This window comes from Myripristis murdjan, chromosome 13 (assembly GCF_902150065.1).
Source record: "Myripristis murdjan chromosome 13, fMyrMur1.1, whole genome shotgun sequence".
In the NCBI taxonomy this organism is placed as follows: domain Eukaryota; kingdom Metazoa; phylum Chordata; class Actinopteri; order Holocentriformes; family Holocentridae; genus Myripristis; species Myripristis murdjan.
In genome coordinates this window covers 10,601,972-10,622,393 of record NC_043992.1, presented here as the reverse complement: position 1 = coordinate 10,622,393, position 20,422 = coordinate 10,601,972, and the positions used below count along the sequence as shown (strand labels likewise).

The window sequence follows — 20,422 nt, the reverse complement described above, 5'->3', positions numbered from 1 at the left end:
TTTAGGCGAATTTTCAGGGCTGCTCCACTCTAGCCGCTCAGGAATGCCAAGAATGCCACTCTAGCTCAACTCCATTAGTGTGTATTGCGTCTGGAATTCCAACTTCAAACTGGAATTGCGGAAAAACGGAATGTCGGATCGGTCTGAAAATCGAAACCCTGCTTCTTCTCAATAAGACACACGTTTTTCGTATTTGGTGCGTGGACGCAGGTCCAAAGCTGTGGGCCCTGGAGCCTTCCAAAGTTTTGGCCATTCATTTCCTATGGCCGAAATTTTCAGGAAAATGGGAATTTTGGGAATTCCGTAAGTCGGATTCCTTAGAAAAGTAATAGCACACTATTCCCAATCGGGACGCACATTTTCCCAATTCATTGTGTGGGCCTAAAATGAAAGCTGTAGGAGGAGTTACGGTCCAAAAAACGTACGGAATAATAAATAAAGAAAGAAATAAAGAAATAAAGAAATAAAGAAATAAAGAAATAGTAGGAATAACATAAGTGTGCAAGCTGCAGCTTGCCCACTAATAAAGAAATAGTAGGAATAACATAAGTGTGCAAGCTGCAGCTTGCCCACTAATAACTAGAGGATATAAAGTTTCAGAAGAAACTTTGATGTGCTTGCCTTGCGAGCGCCTGGACATGCGCTAAACCGCCAGCCCTATGCTGTTTGAGGGTTGTGTAGTGTTGTCGCTCTTGCCCAGGCGGGGAGTTGAACCCTGGTCTCCTGCATGGCAGGCAGAGACACTATCCACTGTACCACTGGGGCTTGTGTGGGCAGAGCCAGAAATGAGGCTCTATGAAGCACACAGCATGAGAAAATAAAATGTACCATGAGAAAGGTAAGGCTTTGGGCTTTCAAAGTGTGTCAAAATTATTTTCCAACTCCCAAAAATGCCCACCCTAGAGCGAGTGTAAAAAGTGTGTCTTTCTGCTTCTCTCCCGAGACTTTGCATTCCAGATATAATGGGAGTCTATGGGGGAGAGAGCTGGCACTCCTGCCTTGTTAAGGGTCACAGTTTAAAAAGTCGAAGGTACTTTGCTTTTGTATTTACATTTTTCAAAGCAGAACTAGTTTTCCTACTACTTTCCAAAAAATTATGCATGTGGAGTGAAAATTGTGGCCAGGAGAGCAAGTTAAAGACAAAAGTTTTAGGCGAATTTTAAGGGCTGCTCCACTCTAGCCCTCAGGAATGCCACTCTAGCTCACGCAATACACACTCATACAAAAGTCAGAGGCGGCTCAAAAATAACTCCAAACTTAAACTGTGTTTTATGGCAAACTAAAGCAGACATGAAAAATTGAAGATGACACACATAAAGTTGAAGGTCTGCTTAGTCATTTAAGCTTTGAATGGAGTCTGTGCGCCAAAGAATGAAGGAGCTGTGAGGCTTTGAAAATGCATGAGTGTCTGCCGATTTCCCATTCTTTTTCAATGAGGGCAAAATCGTGATTTAAATTGTGAATTATGAAAAATCGCAAAGTCCAATCGGTCTGAAAATTGACACACTTCTTCTCCACAAGACACACATTTTTCGTATTTGGTGCGTGGACGCAGGTCCAAAGCTCTGGGCTCTGGAGCCTTCCAAAGTTTTGGCCATTCATTTCCTATGGCCGAAATTTTCAGAAAAATTGGAATTTTGAGAATTCCGTGAGTGGGATTCCTTATAAAAGTAATAGCACACTTCTCCCAATGGGGCCACACATTTTCCCAATTCATTGTGTGGGCCTAAAACCAAAGCTGTAGGAGGAGTAGCGCGCCGAAAAAAGAGTGGAATAATAACCTATAATAAAAATAAAAAGTATGCAAGATTTTAAGATGTGTTGCCTTTTCAAGGCAAGCACATAACTAGACTTTATAAAGTTTCTGAAGAAACTTTGATGTGCTTGCCTTGCGAGCGCCTGGACATGTGCTAAATCACCAGCCCTATGCTGTTTGTGGGTTGTGTAGTGTTGTGGCTCTTGCCCAGGCGGGGAGTTGAACCCTGGTCTCCTGCATGGCAGGCAGAGACACTATCCACTGTACCACTGGGGCTTGTGTGGGCAGAGCCAGAAATGAGGCTCTAAGAAGCACACAGCATGAGTGACAGTCCTGCTTCTGTGAAAAATCACCTAAAACTAGTGGTCAAACAAATGCTTTTTTGTCAATGATAGTAAGTCTGAGCAGAAAATAAAATGTACCACACAATAGGAGGAGTAGCGCGCCAAAAAAAGAGTGGAATAATAAACTATAATAAAAATAAAAAGTATGCAAGATTTTAAGATGTGTTGCCTTTTCAAGGCAAGCACATAATAAAGAAATAGTAGGAATAACATGAGTGTGCAAGCTGCAGCTTGCCCACTAATAAAAAGATTAAATATGCAAGATTTTAAGATGTGTTGCCTTTTCAAGGCAAGCACATAAATATACGCAAATGGCCAGACTTGTCGATTCTGAATATTGGCACAAAATATTGACAGCTTTGCCTGTAGTTACCTAATTTGACCTGATATGTATATTCACACCTAAGTAAACTCTTCTGTCTGGCATTTGTTATCGTGTAAGGCAAGAAGTAATGTTAAGTAAGTAATCAACAAATCTTACGGATTCCTGCTGTATTACATTGGTCCATGAAATGTGGGTGGATAATTACTTTGAGTTAGAACTAATATCTTTGTGTGTGATGCCCATAAAATGTTTTCTTCATGGTTTAGCTGGATGCAGGAAAGCCAAAGCCTGCTGTCACAGCGAGGCTTTGAGACTGCCTGTAAAGTATGGACCGGCAAGGAAGTCCTGGGCATCTTCCATGGCATTGGAATTACTGCTGGCACCTTTGGCATGTTGAAGGTAGACCAACTTGTTATGTTTTGTTTGTAGACTGTTCGGCTTTGTCACATTCTTACAAGTTCTGCTGCTTGTTCATTAAGAGCAAGAAGTACTGGAACCTTTTTGTTTGTGTATGTCATCGTTGTCTTCTTCTGCTGACTGTTTTCAGGACAGGCATATTGTTGCTGTTTTTTGCTTTTTAGAATTTTTTTTTAAAGCCTACTTTTGCTTTCTCTGCCAGGCCACTTTATCACACAAAACAGGAAGAGGGTTTTCTTCCAGTGCAAGCAGAGCTAAAACTTTTAAAGTTGCCATAGAAGCAATTTGGTGTGAAATAAAGGCTGTTAGTAATCTAGACTATGGTCTCCTTTGTTTATTTGTAACAAATGATCACAATCAGTTTCACAGTGACATACTGATATTTAAATGTACTATACAGAAGTAGAGCTGTGACGATAACTACATCGCAGCAATGCTACGGTTATGAGAGAATTACCCATTTCCATCATCACCACATCTTTGTTATGGGCCAAAAGTCAATTTAAGAAGTGTCAAAATTTTATATTTCTGGATTGGAAGGTTATGGAGATATGTGACAAGACCAGTTTGTTCGGAGACTCCTCAAAACCCTCCGGCAAACCTTGGTTCCAAGTCACCAAGAGATTTGGTTCCGGAGATATGGGCCAGTTGGTGTTCTATACAAAGTGAACTGGGTCAGTTAACTGTGGGCAATTGATATTTGGTTTTAGATGCTTTGTGATAATCAGCAGCAGGTTTGCTTCTCACTCATCTCTCCATATTTCCCCCTCTCTTTTTCTCGCACTGACAGACACACCTAACAAAGGTTCTGGAGAAAGAGGAGCGTGTTGGTCCCGGTAACGAGGACACAGTGCTGGTCCCAGTCATTAACTCAGCCACCATCTCTGTCCTCAAAAGTCTCTTTATGGTGCTGGACTTCCTTTACAAGGACAACTGCAAGTTAGTGACAATGCAACCTGTTAGCAAGATCCATCTGACAAGACTTGATGTAAAAATGCTGAATCACCCTAGTGTATCAGATGAGGCATTAAAGATGTGGGCTGTATAGTATTCTTGTTCTGTGTCTTTGTAGGTTTGCTGAAGACTATCGGGTGGCTCTACAGCAGAGCTATGCTTGGACCAACCAGACTCAGCCTGATGTCCCTGATGCCCAGGGCTTCTTTGCCCGGCCAAGGCACCGACGACGCCAGACCATCCGAGTCAAGACTGAGGTCTTGACCCTCAGCTTCTGGTGCCTCAACCCTGCCGTGGTGAGAGGTTAGGCCTGGTGGACACTCTCTGTGGTCCAGGTTTAGCCACCTAACTAAAACTAAGATGAATTGTCTTGGCAGATTAAGAATATTACCTGACAAAAGCAGAATGCAAGTAAAATTTGACTTTTGCAGAAAAATAACCCACAACAGTGACTGGTAACATTTTGAAAATGTATTTCAAAAGGTTTTAAGCATTGATATTTGAACATGGTAGCATTTCATTATTAATTAAAGAATTTTAATTAATGGTGAGTGAGCAAGTTTTAAAATAACACACATGACCTGATTTTGTATAAAATAGCATTGAAAATGGGTTTCGTGATCCGGGGGCTAATTTTGCATATTTACAGCAACATAATACTTTCCTGTGCAGGGTATTTTCATTGCAGTGTTATTGTCCATACTGAGCCATGAAGGCAATGTCCGCTACAAATATTTGCATGATGGTATAAATGAGGGATGAAAAACCCCTTGTGAGGTTTGTGTGTTTGTGTATATTTCCCAGGCCTTCTCTGACTTGGGTGGGTCAGTGCACAGCATTGTGCTGACCTCAGGTACCCTGTCACCCATGGGCTCCTTCTCCTCTGAACTTGGGGTACAGTTCTCCATCCAGCTGGAGGCCAGTCATGTTATCAGCAAGTCCCAGGTTAGTAGGAGTATTTGTGTCAGTGAGCCTCTACAAAATCTGCTGCACACATGGCTTGAGGCAGCGTGATCGAAAGCATACCTGAACAAAGGCCTTAAGATCTTAACTCACTCGCTACATAGCGAGTTAAGAGTTACAGAGAATACAGTTGCAAGGCATTAGAGTAGGATTTGACTGATCACCTTTTTTAAAGATCACACCAGTATTTGTCTGCTGAAAAGGCAGTGTACGTCTCTGTTGGAATCCATGTATTTAGCTCACTAATTAGTCAGAAACAGTAGAAGCAGAACATCAGGACCAAAGTGAAGTCATCAAAGCCAGCATTATTGGATGTTCATAGCAAACTTTCACTGTATGCATGATTTGACTGCTAACTCGCTAGGTAACAGTCTACATAAAGCTAATGGCATTTATGTAACATTCCTCTGTTGTCCTAAATAACAGCATAATTATTATAATAATATAATGATAATGGAAAATCCTCTGATACAGCATTTATCGTACTCTCCATTCAAAACCCAGACTAATGAAATTCTTCTAGTGTTAGCAGCTGCTTACTACAAGATGTTATGTTATGGTCAGTGTGTTTCCTAAAAAGCAAAGCATCATACGTTACATATTTTACCCCTTTGATTCCTGGCCTTGATTTTTTTTTTTTTTTTTTTTTTTTTTTTCAAACATGGGAAAAAGGCAGTTGGCAAATAGCAAAAACTTACCAAAATATTAGTGAAAAATTAGCAAAGGTGAAAATGACAAGACAGTCCTCTAAAAAACAATTACCTAAAAATATGCAAAACAGAATAAATCTATTTGTAGTTATTACAATTATATATTAAAATGTCAGATCAACATCAGATTTCCTGTGTTTAAATTCTTGTGAAAGTCCTTTAAAACCTGAGAAAATTCACTTGGTGTTTTTAAAAATCATGGTTAAAAAAAAGTATATGAGCAAATCAGCAAGAAATGACCTGAAAAATTTGCAAGAAATGAGTAAAAGGTTAAAAGACAATTCCAAAAAAGACAATAGCCAAAAAAGAGTAAGTGAGAGTAAGAACTGCTTGCTCTTCGGTAGCAAAGTCCACCTCATCCTGGTCAGGGACCTATAATTCCTTTTTAAACTTGCAAGTCTCTCTTATATTTATCACAGGAGCTTAAAATTTCAAATTCCCTATCAACAGGTGTGGGTGGGCACTGTGGGTTCAGGGCCCCAAGGCAGAAAGCTGTGTGCCACCTTTCAGCATGCCGAGACGTACGCCTTCCAGGATGAGGTGGGCGCCCTGCTGCTGCACATCTGCCAAACTGTAGCCAAGGGGGTGCTCTGCTTCTTGCCTTCCTACAAGGTAAACAAACCACCGACAACATGATGCACAGGCCATAAAATTTGTGGTCTTGTGACACAGCCAAAGTGGATTTTTTTTTTTTTTTTTTTTTACCTTTTTTTTTATTGCAATTACAAATGAGGCAAAAATGTATTTCTGTGAGGGGGCTTTAAGCTGCGATGTAACTTGAGAGGAGAGATGATGCCTCTCTGTTGGAATATTTGTTTTCCACAATTTGCCACTGGGAGGAGCAAGAGACCATGCATTGGCCAACACATAGCCGTATGTGGATGCTTACGCATACAAGTTGTTTCATGCACACAAGTGACAGTTTTCAAACCATATGATGTTTTCCCACACTTCCCATTGCTAACCAGCTGTGGATGTTGTCAGGTCATTACTAATCAATGGGGTTACTTGTCATCTCTAAGATGCCACCATCGTCCCAAAACTGTATCATCTTTCAGTTAATGAGGGCACCTCTAAGAGCCTACTGATAGACACTTTGTCCTCCCTTTGTGTGTTATCCATTTTTGTTGATGAAAAATTAATTTCCACTCCAGCTCAGCTGTCACATTAACCTAGTAAGGGCTAACTGGATTTCATGTTTCATTGTGTGTGTATGTGTGTGTTTCTCCATGTTGCACATATGAAATTCTTATGTGTGTTGCCCAGTAGACTCAGTAGTTTAAAGTCACAAATGAAGAATCTATTTAACATTTAATGCCACCCAAATTCTAAGTTTGTAGTTTCTAATATTCCCTTGTAAACCTGCAACTTCACAACTATGAAGTGAGTGGCAACATGGTGTATTCTCAAAACCCCCATTTCCTTCAGGCAGACATCAGGCTTCAATGTTCTGTTCCACCTCAACATCCCGTTTCAGTAAATCATTTGATAAATTACATTTTAATCTTTAAACCGGACAAGGTTGGTGTAAGCTAATAAAATCTGAAATCATGACATTTTGCGCCACTTTGTTTTTTTTCTCTGTTTCAATATGCGTTATGCACAGTGCCTTTGTTTGATTTCTCTGTGAGCCATGTTTGGTATTCACTTTGAAATATCTTAAACATGACATATGAAATTGATATCCAAAGGAAAGCTCTTTGCTAAACCTTTTTCTCATTTTCCTTTTCTTTTTGTCAGCCTGTGATGCCAGGGAAAGAACATTTGTGAGGACTGGATTATTATTTTTGTTTTTAACTATCAATAGACATGTAGGAGTCTCTTATCTATGTGTGTGTCTGTGTGTGTATGCGTGTGCAGATGCATTAATATTTAATCTACAGTCAGCTCTTAAAGATGAGGAGATGAGGAGATATGAAGGGCTTGGGTATTAATTGGAGCCCATGGAGGGCTTGTTGGTGCCACTGAGTCCCGTCTGCCCCATGACAACGTGTGTGTCTATGCGTGGCTGTGCGACAGACATAGAGAGAGAATAGGTCATCTTCAGTCCCTCTTCAGTGTGTGTAGGTGATGGCTCAGCCCACTCTGCGCTCTGCTGGCCCTGCTACAGAGAGAGTAGAGTCAAACGAGGTGCCCCTCATTGTTCTGTCTGCTGCGCTCCCTCAGTATTATACACTCATAAACATACTCATTTCAGATGCACAGAGTGGGCTGTGTTCACACTGTGTACAATATTGCTTAAAGGAAATAAAAACCAATATTGTTTGTTTCCTGTCTAATAAGCTAGATATAGAGATGGAAGCAATTTTAGTTGACAGGCCCAGATATGCCTCTGGGTCATTCTAGTTCCAGGGTCATTCGCACTAGCATAGTTTTAGCATAGCTCTTATTTTGATCTTACAGGAACAAAATTTAGTTTTCCTTGTAAAACACTTTGCTTTGTTTACATTCAGAATTTTCAGATTTGCATTGTGTGTGTGTCCTTGAGGCCTAATAAACATCAAATGCATTTCCTTACTCAAAAAGCATTTGGGAAATTTGTTTACACTGACATGTGTAATATGCCACCCCTATGCTCATGGCATGTCTTTGATTCACCCGCAGTGTTAAGGTTAGGCTTAGGTTTATGGTTGCTATGGTTTATAGGCTTGACCAGCCAGACCAGGATTCTGTAGCTGGACCCTTCTGCTCTGGGTACCTGTAATATATAGACAGTTCTGTTGTAATCTGTTGTATGGTTATTGTTAGCAGAAGTAGGGGCAATAAGTCCCAAAGAATTAATTTAACTCTATTTACATTTTTGTAGCTGTAGGTGCCCTTTTCCAGCAAAGGCATGGGTGCACTCCAGCTAAAAAAAATGCAAAGGGAACTCTGCAGTGTGTGGCATATTATAGCACGCAGCTCTATGGGTTTCCATTGCAAGACACACAAACACAAAAAGTATGCCCATAATCATTCTCACTCACACACACACTCTTTCCCAGAGAGCCTTCACTGGTACTGTGGTTTTGTAGTACTTCAGCCTCAACAGCCCCCCAGTTAATGCCCATTAAAACCATAGCAGGTCTCACCGTCTGGTCCCAGCCGCCAGAGGAAGGGACCAACACACCACGGGGGGGGGGGGACTGATGGTTTATTAAAAAAAAAGCGGGTTTTGCAGAGGTGAAAAGATTGGGGGGAGTGGAAGATGCTTTTAAAGGAGATTAAGATAAGGGCCATTAGGAGTTATGTCGCCTAGCTGTCTGTGTGAAGACGCACCCAGCACTGGCGCCTTGGCTCTGCCGAGTGTGTGTCAAATCAAAGTCAAACTGGACTGCAGGGTGAACACACCCTCCAACACACACTGTCATCAGTACCTCAGGGGTATCTGAAGCACCAATCATCCGGCTCCAGATGTACTGTTATCTGGAAGTGAGTCTCTCTGTGTGTGTGTGTGTACATTAGTGCGTGTGAGCATATATTAGGTTCACAGGTCATTTTGCTCAGTGTAGCATATCTCCCTGATTTTTTAAGAGTTCAGATGATGTTTTATATGAGTCTTTACAGTGGAAACTTCAGGGTTATTGCTGTCTTGCTACGTTGGAGCTTTTGGCAGGCTCACACTATCAGACTTTAAGAAAACATTCTTTTACTCATCAAGTGTAACCTCTGTCCTTCTCTTACTTGGCCGTAACCTGTGAGCACAGTTGCATTTCAGAGCACTACAGAAAACGAGCAGGAATGAATAAATTGAGGTTTGTGAAGCCAGTGCCTGTGGCCCCACCTGTGTTTCTGCAGTGTGGAAATTCCTCCAGATCACTGGCTCTGAAAGTGGGATTTTAATGACATCAGGGGTCCTTTAAAGGGTGATATTCTCAACAAAATGAGGATTAGTGTATTGTCCCACATGAATAAAGATCAGGGAAGGGATTACAGATTGAACTCCATCCATCTGTCCGTCACACACAGTTTTTGAGCCTCTGCTGATCTGTTTTGGACAAAACATAGGGGAAACATTATTTACAATATAAACTTGATTGTTGCCACCACCAAGCCAAAACTGAGCTAGATATTCAGTATCTTTGACCCCGCTGGGTCAATTACATTTTGACAAATTATTACATTATTAGCAGGTATCAGGTATTTGACCTTGTAATACAATTACATAGTGAAGAGAAATGACTATTCTAATTATATAGAAAGTTTCAACTGTTAAGATTTTCAGTGTGAAATCAACATCAAGAATAATTTGGCCCCTAGGACTAACTGTGATCATGCTGATCCAATGGGAGTCTGACTTGCTATGGGGCTCCATAACATGAAAAAATCTTAGAGGGCCCTGCTTCAGATCCTGTCATAAGTTTTGACAGCCAGACAAAAGAGATATAAGTGACTGCTTTTGTGGGCAGTAGGCAACGTTTTTGCAGTGTTGAGTTGTCACCATTAGTGTGGCGAGGAGGTGCAGAGCAGACAACAGGGGAGGAGTGGCAGGCCAGAGGTGGCAGGTGGCTCCTCGCCACCAGCCTTGGCGTGATGGTCGCTGTGATATTTTGGGACTGAATAATTTACAGTGCAACAACACGTCTCCCCTTGCCACTGCGAAATGTGGCTCCTGGCCGCATGTTTCATTAATGCCACCGCCTCCAAACCCCCTCCATAATTCAGCAGGCGCTAGAGGAGCCGCGATGTGTCGCCACACAGCTCACTGACACCAGGGACACAGGGAAGGAGATAACGAGAGGCCGGATGCAGAGTAGGTGAAAGATGGATGGAGAGATGGTGGAGTGGGTGGCTGGGGGGGAGTGTAAAAGTGCAAGGAGGAGAAGTGTACAGTTCAGTGCTTCTCTGTGGCAGTCTCACCACCCTGTCCCAGTGGGCGAAAGGATCTGGCCCACTTTACCGTGTCACTGGCGGAAGCTGAGCATTGCACCTACCATGCCTAGAAATGACAATGAATTATTCACACTTTGTTGTGCCTTTTACGCCAGCATGCTAAATACTGCTTGCTCCATTTTATGTTGCCCAACAGCTTAACTGTGCTGCTGTAAGATCTCTCAGTTGATTATAGGAGTGGTGGCTTCTAAATAGATTGCTGTTAGCTTCCCTGTCTGGCTGGAAAGTAGGGCTGAACAATACTGTAAAAAAATAATTATGCAGTTGGTTTGACGGATATGTGGTTTTAATGCAGTTCACAATTTTAGTAGGAACAATCACTTTTGCTTTATAATTTTCATGTTAACTGAAAAATATGCTAATGTGATTTTTGCTGGCATCTTTACCAAACAAGCATGTCTTCTAACATATAGAAAATACAGTTCATAGGCCAGGGTGTCTCTGTTGCACCATAATACTCCATTTACCACAATATTTTGTCACACATTTTACCTTTTATCGAAAAATTACAGGTCCTGTGATTTGGATATTTCACTTGGCCATATTGTGATTTTGATAATATTTTGATTAACTGTTCAGCCCTGCTGGAAAGTCTGCGTCTACCTTAGTGTTGTCAAAGTTTCAGGCACTGTTGCAATATATATATACACATAAATTTTTAATTTAAATTCACTGTGGACTTTTATTTGGTTAATCAGACTGATGTTTAATCCATCCATACACTCACAGTTACTTAATATAAAGCCAATTGGAATTACAGGTGAAAACTCAGACACTGAAATGATGCAGTTGATCTGTCAGGTTTTATGTATTTGGATTATTTTTGCAGATAGATATTGCGTTTGGTTACCCAGGTACCTTGTGCATGGACTTTTTTTTTTTTTTTTTTTTTTTTTTTTTTTAAATATAAATGTTATCTAATTGTGTTACAATGTGCTCATACAGCTTGGTACATAATGTATGGTGCCAGTATGGTGTTTTAACCCTATTGTGGGTGCTGTTGGTTTTTTCTTGCCACTTGTGCACCTGAGCGGAGGCCGAGCACACAGATTGACATTTTACATTGAACCGCAACGTACCGCTGTCTGTCAGTTACACACCAGCTCTTTGTTAGAGAACTTCCCTAAATTAATCATGAAGGCTCTGTGCTCATCAGCAACACCCCCCCTCCAGCATGCCTTGTGCCCCTGCCCCCAACATACAGCACATATATGCCATTGTCATATCACCAAATACACACAGAGAAGAATTTAATAAACACAGAATTCTGTGGAGTAAAATTATGTGCCAAAAACCATAAGTCATCTCCAAGGGAATGTTGTCTCATTCCTCTATTCTGTTTTTAAAATTCCACTGATTGACCCAGTGGAAGAACTATAATATTTAATTGTTTGTGTGTCAAATAAAACGTGTTTGTTGCTTGTGATTGGATTTTCTGGAAAAACAGGGTATAGCCTAGTGTGTTGAAGCGATTAGTGGATGGACAGAAAATTGATTGTAGTTTTGATAAGTAATTGTTTTATTCATGAAAATACCAACCAATTGCTGGATACAGCTTCTCAAATGCTGATGGGGTTGGTTAGCTGATGGTCATGCTAAGTAGGCAATTCAAAGACATCGCTTTGGACTCTGTTAACATTTTATAGACTAAATGATGAATTGGCTAATGAAAAAAAAGACAGATTAATCAACAATGAAAATAATCTTTAGCTGCAGCACTAGAATAATGCTGAAACTTGGATGATGAACATTGTGAAATTAAACATCTCATTGCTGTGTACCACTTTCAAAATTGTCCTGGAAATCTCAATCACAGCATTTAATTGTATGTGACACACAGTATCTGGGGATACCAATGAGTGGCACCTTCAGTTCCCCTTTATCCCTCTGTCACATGTCATTAAGAAAACATGAGGTAACATATTTTCTACTTAGTGCCACACTACAACTGTGTGCCATTCAGGGGGGATGACATGTTTACTGTTTCTATGTTGTGGAAGCCTTTTAAACAAGATGAAAATGGTACACGGCTATAGTGTTATTTGCATAGGACTGCTGTTACCTGGGGATGTGATGTGGTTTGATATAATTGCAGAAATTTTTGATGATTGTAATCTCATGCAACTCTGATGTTTCTTTTAAGTATCTAGACTGTCTGTTTACCCTCCTGGGAGTAATTGCTAAGGTGTTGGAGAGCTCATTGAATCCACAACAGAAAAGCTCCTCTGTCAAACATGAGTACTTAAGTACAACACCAAGGCATTATCAATTAAAATACAGGACTAACAGCAGGCACTGATCATCAGGAAATTTACAACACAAACATTGGAACAGCAGACAAGTGTGGGAAGCAGACATAAAGGGAAATAGGCAGGCAGTCAACAATAAGGGGCAGTGATACTTTTGACAGCAAATTTTTATTTTTGTCTTTGGCTAAATTGGCATTTAAATTTAGATGTCTAATTTTTTTGTAGTTGACAGAAACTACAGGATTTCCAGTCGATTAAATCTACAGTAGATTTAGTCAGTGAAAACTGTGACTGATTATACATTAATCAGTCTTTTGCATCCTCTTTACAGATTCCTGGAGGCAACAATGTGTTGTCACATATTTTACTTTTGTCAATAAATTGTAGCTCCTGCAATTTGGATGTTGCACTTGGCGATATTGCGATTTTGATAATAATTCAGTTAATTGTTAAGCCCTAGTTGTATGTGGCAGACAAAGTCGGGGCATAATGCGCTGTGGAGAATTTTTTAAATTAGTGGATGTTCTAACAACAATTTCGTCAGAATGGTTTGGGTCCAGGTTAAAAATCATACTTTAATATTTTATATATGGTAACAGCCGAGGGAAAATTCTAGCCTGCGATACACTTACACTGCTACATGTAATTACTCTGTGATATTCCCAGTATACCTTGAGTTATATTGTATTTTGAACTTCCTTGAGTCCACTGTTCCTCAGCCTGTGTTTTCTGCTTCTGCTATAGACTTTTCCCTCTGTGAATTTTGACATCCTCCCGAAAACTTGTCTCAACCAACTTGCCTTCTGGTGCATTGAGTATACAATCAGTTGAGAAGCTGGTATCTCTTGCCTTCTTTGATGCATTTTACCCTTTATGGTCATTAAATTTTGTTTAATGGTGGTCTAGAAAGAAAAGCTTATTCTTGAGACCCAAACTAGTTTGCTGAAATATTGTATTTTTCAAACTCTTCTAGCTATGCAGGGAATATCTTGACTTGGTGACACATTGTCAATGTTTTGTCACTGGAATAAGAAAAAAAATCAGCAACCAGAATGAACCCAGGGATGAAGGGTACCTCATCAATAACTGTTTTTTCATATTGTTTAATTGATTAGGGTGGGTTTTTCTTTTAATAGTTTAATAAACGGCTGCCTGACTCTATATTGGCTAACAGAGTCCGAGGGAGCCAGCTTGTCGCCCTCAGTCCTACTGCTGGCTCCACTGCCTCTGAACCAGGCGCCATTCTGTCAAGATGAAGGATACGGAAACATTGTCTGTAATTAAATGGCTGTGTCTCAGGCAAACACCCAGTGATGTTTACTCATAGGGTCTGTGAGATAAAAGCATTAGCGACCATTACCCCCAGCAACCCAACTGGTAACTGAGTGGCACTGGATTGTGTTTCACCCTCTACTCTCATAAGGCTTTACAACTTACAGCTCAGTAGATATAAACAGCTTTGCACAAGGACTTTGTGTGGTTGCATGTGTCCCTGTCTTTTAAGGGCCTTGGCATTTTATTATCAGGTTACACTTGGGTTATTATTGGGTTACCCATTATTCCAAGGCAGAAATTAATAATGCTGGCTATGAGACACCAATCTTGAAATGCTGACGTTGCTGACCCCTTCCCATCAATTTTATCAGTGAGAGCAACTTGCCTCCAGCCTCTTCTCCTTGTGGATTCAGCTTCTTTCGAAGTGCAGCCTGGCAGATAATGGCTGTTTTGTTTAGTGGCAGATCTGCCTAAAGTACATAACATGAATTATTCATCCTTCGGTCAAGATTGGACTGAAAAGCAATTGCGGGACAAACAGTTTGCTGACTTGGAGACGCATGTAAGGGGGGTCCTTGTCGATGTAGCGCTGTGTCTTTAGTGAATGTGTCATGTTTTATTGATGTAAACTTCCTGGCCTCACTTGCTTTAGGAGGCATCAACCTGATGAAATCTGCTTCATGCTTCATTTCACAATTGTGAGGCAGTCACACTGGCATGCAAGAAACTTTCAACGCTCTAGTACAGTCTCATTTCCCCGTCTGACTCTCTTGTTTTCCTCTGTGCTGCACATACCCTGCAAATTAAATTTCTTTGCAGAACTTTGTGCCGGCGTTTTTGTCGAGCACTTGACTTGGCTGTTGTTTCTACAGGTAAACAGGATAGGTTCACACTTGGGGACAAGACCTTAGTGAATACTCCCCACCCTCCCGTTTGATTGGCCTTGGCTGCCTCCCGCTCAGGCCTTAGAGCATGACACTAGTGAGAAGTTTTCTGCTGACTACAAGAAGAACTTCTGCTTGACCCTTCTAACACCTTTCCAATCCAGTGAAGATGCTCTTTGATTGTGAAGCCATGCTTATTCAAGGATAAAATCCACACAGTACAGACATGAGTAGGGCTGTGCTAGGTAGAGGGCTTTTAGATCAATGTTCTTCCCTTGAGAATCACTGACTTTTTGCACCAACAATAGTGCAGCAACAGTGATTTTATTATGGAGGGGGTTGGAAGACATCAGCTTTTTGCCAAATAGGAAAAGGAAAAAATACGATGTGAAGAGGCAGAGGGTGGCTGAAGGCTTTCTGCTCTGTGCTTCAAATGTTGCGTTTCCAGCTTTATGAGTGTCATTGGAAGGCTGCCTGGCCAGTCACAACAGCAGCTCTTAGAAGGTGCAGATTCTACCAGCCTTGAAAAAGAATTACAATTCTACAATTTCTAAAAATAGGAAGTAGTCCATGCTTTGTCCTTTGAGGTAGAGCTTACCATCTATCAGACCTATTTCCTAGTCTATGCAATTCTGTCAAAGTAGTAGGTGATTTGATACATCAGGTTGCCTGATGTGGCCGCTACCAATAAAAGTAAAAAGATTTTGACCATTGAAGGGCCATAACTTGCACTTAACGCTATTGAAATGGTGTTTTGTATCCATACACTGTTGGACATGCTTTTATTTTATATTATTTTTCTTATTTAAGGTATGCTCAGACAGTTTTTGGTTACACCTGTCTTTTCAATGCAACTTCAGCAACCCATTAAATAGGCTTCACAGCACCGCACACCTTGCTAATTTCTTATAGTTGAAAAAGGCTACCGTATTTCCTCAATTAATCGCCTGGCCGCAAATAGCCGCCTGGTTCTTATAAACGCCTGGGGTCTGCACCCATTTTGCGTATTAAACGCCCACCCGAATAACCGCCGGGGCGATTATTTGCATTATATTGAGGTAAACCGAAAATAAGGCTATTCACCTTATTTTTGCAGAAGTAAACAATTAGCCGCACAATAACTGTGTGCCACTTCCGTTTTTTGTCAAAATAAGAGAGCTAGCTAACGTTAGAAAAAAGGGTGTACCGTAATCTTAAATCGACCGTCTGTAAATATGTTGCACAGTAACTGTCATCACAATAATGGTCTGGTGCAGGTCTGTGCAAAAATAAATAAAGGTCTGCAGCGAATAGCCGCCTGGTTCTTTTAAACGCCTGGGGTCCAAGTTGATTTTGCGTATTAAACGCCCAGGCGATTAATTGGGGAAATACGGTAAATATGTTTTTCAGCCTTACGCCTGAACCCTGCATTGACCAACAGCGTATTGAAAGAGCATTTGCTGTCACCTTTTAAAATATTGTGCATTGATGCTGATTCGCTGCTGTACCACCAGACTACAGAGCAGCTTCTTCCCTCAGGCTGTGAGACTACTAAATGCACCATCTGAACTCCTCCAGGCTTAATAATTCTGTTTTCTACACAATCAATCAATTAATCAATCAAGAGGGAACCACATTTTAATTTCACTATACAACCTGTTGTATAATGACAAATAAACTTCCTTGTATCCTTGTATTAACTACTTTGTGGCCTGATCCTCATGATACTGCTGATGTCGTAGTGCATTTGATTTGAGTTTCTACTGTTGTCTGGATGGGGCCCTGAAGATTCATCTTACCAGTTCACACAGTTTGCACCAAAATTTCAAGAGATTTGTCATATCATCAGTCATCAATCATTCCCAGTCTCCTCTCCATGATTTGGTCAGATGCTGGACAAGCTGCGGGATCGCTGGACTAACACCGGCCTCTGGGAAAAGCTGGAGGAACGCAAGACTGTGATAACGGAGCCCCGAGGTGGAGGGAAGGGGGATTTTGATGAGCTGCTGCAGACATACTATGATGCCATCAGACACTGTGGTGAAAGAGGTGAGACTGTATATCCTCAAGCTGGCCTTAGGGCGAGCTACAAGTGTTGTGACTTGATTTATGTAAATTAGAGCTGCAACAAGATAATCAGATATTCTGATAATAAATTAATCATTTTCTTGGAGCAAATGTAAACAGAATCTGTTTTATTCTGTTTTATTTTTACACTCTGATTTACTGTAGATTTTTTTTTTTTCTAAACTTTGGTTACATTAAACTAATTGCAAACATTAATTAGGGTAGTTGAATTTCCACAAAAACCTATCACCCCTAACTCACATACTGTCATTGAAATATTGAATTCTCCCTTGTTGAAAAATTATACGCTTAACGAGATATAAAAGATACAATTGTATTACAATTGTATTACATTAGTTGATATAATAAATGCATAGGTGAATGATAATTCACCTAGGCATTTAGGTAATTAAATGATGAATAATAATCATCATCATTTTAATCATGCAGTCACAGACCATGCAAAGTCAGACAGGACGCTCAAAACAAAAACTTTATTCCACTGACAATTATTTTAAATTCCAAAGGGGTGAGAAAAAGCCACCGCTCATCCGTAAGCTGTACGCTTAGAATAGGTGCTGGAGCTGAACTTAAAAACTAAGGAAAACAACAAAACAGCAACCGTACACTAAAACACTGTGCATTTATAAATTTATTGCAAGCTTTCGATCATAGACCTTCTTCAGGCAGGCAATGTTTTGTATGCCTGAGGGGCATACAAATGTTACACCAAAGGGGTGTAATTAATGCCAGCATTAAAGAGCTGGTGGATCTTTTTTTTTTCTGACAAGTCTCACTTTCTGTCAAAATGTTGTAATTATCTGTGAAAATATATTGTCTGACTCACTTTTGTTTTTTTCTTGGTTGTTGTCATAGATGGAGCCCTACTGATTGCTGTCTGCAGGGGTAAAGTGAGTGAAGGACTAGACTTCACCGATGACAATGCCAGGGCAGTGGTCACCATTGGCATTCCCTTCCCAAACATCAAAGACCTCCAGGTAAGAATTAAAATGGCTTGCTGCATTCCAGGAGATAATTTATGAAGAGCTGTTCTAACCGTTTTGCTAGATGAAATGACTTCCTGCCTTTCCCAGAATGTCTTTTGAGAAATCCCGCAGACTGTCGCTGAATGTGCCTAATCATTTCAGTTGTGGATTTCATGTCTGAAGAGATCAAAAGTGTTAAATAAAAATAAAGTTTATAGTCAAGAAGTGAGGAGAGGTGTGTTGAATAATGTTGTCACAAAAAACAAAATTGCAGAACTTCTGAAATACTGGTTGACAAAACTGATGCCTGCTGTCAGAAATGGAACTATTTTGCCCACAACAAATGAAAACCCCAGTGACATCAAAATGTCTGTGCAAAAGGTTACACAAAGCTCAGATGTTAACACTTCAACACAAAAAATATCTAGCACTAGTGTTGAAGAATGTGTTAGAAGAATGTCCATTTCATTGTTGGGCCTGGCTTCTGTGTTTTTGGATAGCATCAACACAAGAAGTTTATCTCACACAGACACACACACACACACACACACACACACACACACACACACACACACACACACACACACACACCAAAAAAGAACGTCCCTTTTTGGTGATCCGTGAAAAAAAAATCCCAAAGCGATTGTGCTGTGTCTGCCCCGTCCTTAACAGATAAAGCTGACCTTTAAGTTTCTGCGTCCCCTTCCCTCCTCCTCTCCTTCCCTTCACTCCTCTTTACCTTCCTGTCAGGACATGATGAAGCTTTCTCTAACCTGTTCTGTCAGTGTGGGAAGACGTGTGGGTGATTGATGCTTCACCTTAGCCAGAGATGTCAGTTTCAGCTCTGTCGGCTCTGGGAAGGAGTGCTTTGTCTGTTTGTTTGTTTGTTGTTTTGTTTTTTTTATAGTATTTCCCTTCCACTGGAGGTAAACGGTCAACACTAGTGAGGTGCAGGTCAGTTTTTTTATTAACTGTGACCACCCGCTGTTCCAGCTATCCCACCCGCCTGACCCATTTTGGTAACGTTTTGAATAGGGATGTCAATAAGTGATGCCATTGTTGTGGGGATGGGGTTTGGAGATCAACTCTGACATATATAGGAGTTGCCTAGGAAACATTTTCATCACATTTTTGGCCAGTCTGTCTTCCACTTACATGATAGAGGTTCCTCCTTGACCACAGCTGATTTTAATACATTTTCATTATTATTTCCACTAGGACTGGGCCGATATGCTGTTGTGGTTCTTAAGTGTTGCGATTCTACAAGTATTGTGATTTGATATTACCATTTATTGTGATTTTTGTTTGACTTTTCCGCTAGTTTGTGGATTTTCATTGTAAATTTTCACTGAGCTGTGACTATCTTCAGGTCACAATAGGTCATTTTATACAGTGATGTCAGTTTCCAGAAATGGTCTCACTACAATGAAATGGCTACTATGGGGGCCAACATCATCACACAGGAATAAAACTGTGCTCACTGAATCCACAAAAGTCTCAGCTTTCCAGTCAAACCCAATTTATGCAACTCCAAAACTGTTAAGGCACCAGTCTGCGCAAATACACCATTTTACAGTATGCAAAAACCTTCATGGCTTTTGCCCCAAACTGCATGGGATTAACATAAGGCATCTCTGCAAAGGGAAGACCTGTGGCTGCCCATAGGATCCATTTTCATTTAGATATCTTGAGGTCAAAGGTCAAAATGCCAGTTTTTCTCTTCCCAAAATGTAGCCTAAATTTGGAGCTAAATTTTCACAATCTAGCATGACATACCAACAGATTCCTTATACCGTCTAGTTTTGATTTTAAATTAGTTAAATAAAAATTGGTTAAAAATCATTAAAAAAAAATTCACCAAGGAAGGGATTATGTGATCACGACTGCAAGACCTCATACGCCATCCTCTTATTTCTCTAAATTCTAGTGTCTCTATACTTATCCTCTCTTCTTTTCACCATCCTTTCTTTGCATCTCTTCTTCCATTTCTGGTGTCTTTAAGTTTTGCTTGTCCCTCCCTTTTCCCCTCTCCATTTATCTGCTCCTCCTCCTCTGTCAAGGACGAAGGCTCTGTGGCCCCCAGAGAAGCCCTGGGCGTGTGTAAAGCTCTGTGAGCTGACCCCATTAGACCACTGAGGGGACGGGGACACTGACACTAATGACTGTCAAAGCCATGCAGCTAGCCCTGACAGCATGCTAAAACAGCACAGGTGCTGCTGCAATGTTCGGTCACAGGGTCAGAAACATGGCAGGCTCTTTAAGGTGTCATATACACACGCACATACACACACACACACACACACACACACACATACACACACACACAACAACAACGCTCTTAAAAAAAAAAAAAAAGTCCACCTTTGGACATCCTTCACATCAATTTGTGATGTTCAGTTCATTCCAGGAAATGTTATGTGGTGTATAGTACTATGATTTGCTTTTTTAGTACACCCACTTTTCCCACAGTCTGCTTCACTGACTTGTGCTCATAGGATGTGATGACAGTGTCTCTGAAGAACCCCTACAGAGGGCTTTTTCCCAGTTTTGTTCAAAGAGGATCCTTTGTCTGACCTGTTAGCTAACTAGCCAGCTAGTTCAGGAGCACTGAGCCATGTGAGTGAATGTGGCTGTGCTCCTC

The 20,422-nt window shown here is 40.8% G+C and overlaps 1 protein-coding gene across 4 annotated transcripts in view; it reads left to right on the top strand.

Moving 5' to 3' along the window:
* brip1 (BRCA1 interacting helicase 1) overlaps nucleotides 1–20,422 on the top strand; it is an 89,974-nt gene that overhangs the window by 17,793 nt on the left and 51,759 nt on the right. For all 4 annotated transcript variants that reach the window (XM_030066969.1, XM_030066967.1, XM_030066968.1 and 1 more), the window contains exons 10-16: nucleotides 2,692–2,824; nucleotides 3,633–3,781; nucleotides 3,915–4,092; nucleotides 4,601–4,741; nucleotides 5,920–6,081; nucleotides 16,618–16,777; nucleotides 17,672–17,793. In XM_030066969.1, the coding sequence (XP_029922829.1) occupies nucleotides 2,692–2,824; nucleotides 3,633–3,781; nucleotides 3,915–4,092; nucleotides 4,601–4,741; nucleotides 5,920–6,081; nucleotides 16,618–16,777; nucleotides 17,672–17,793 (1,045 nt within the window). The remainder of the gene's footprint in view (nucleotides 1–2,691; nucleotides 2,825–3,632; nucleotides 3,782–3,914; nucleotides 4,093–4,600; nucleotides 4,742–5,919; nucleotides 6,082–16,617; nucleotides 16,778–17,671; nucleotides 17,794–20,422) is intronic.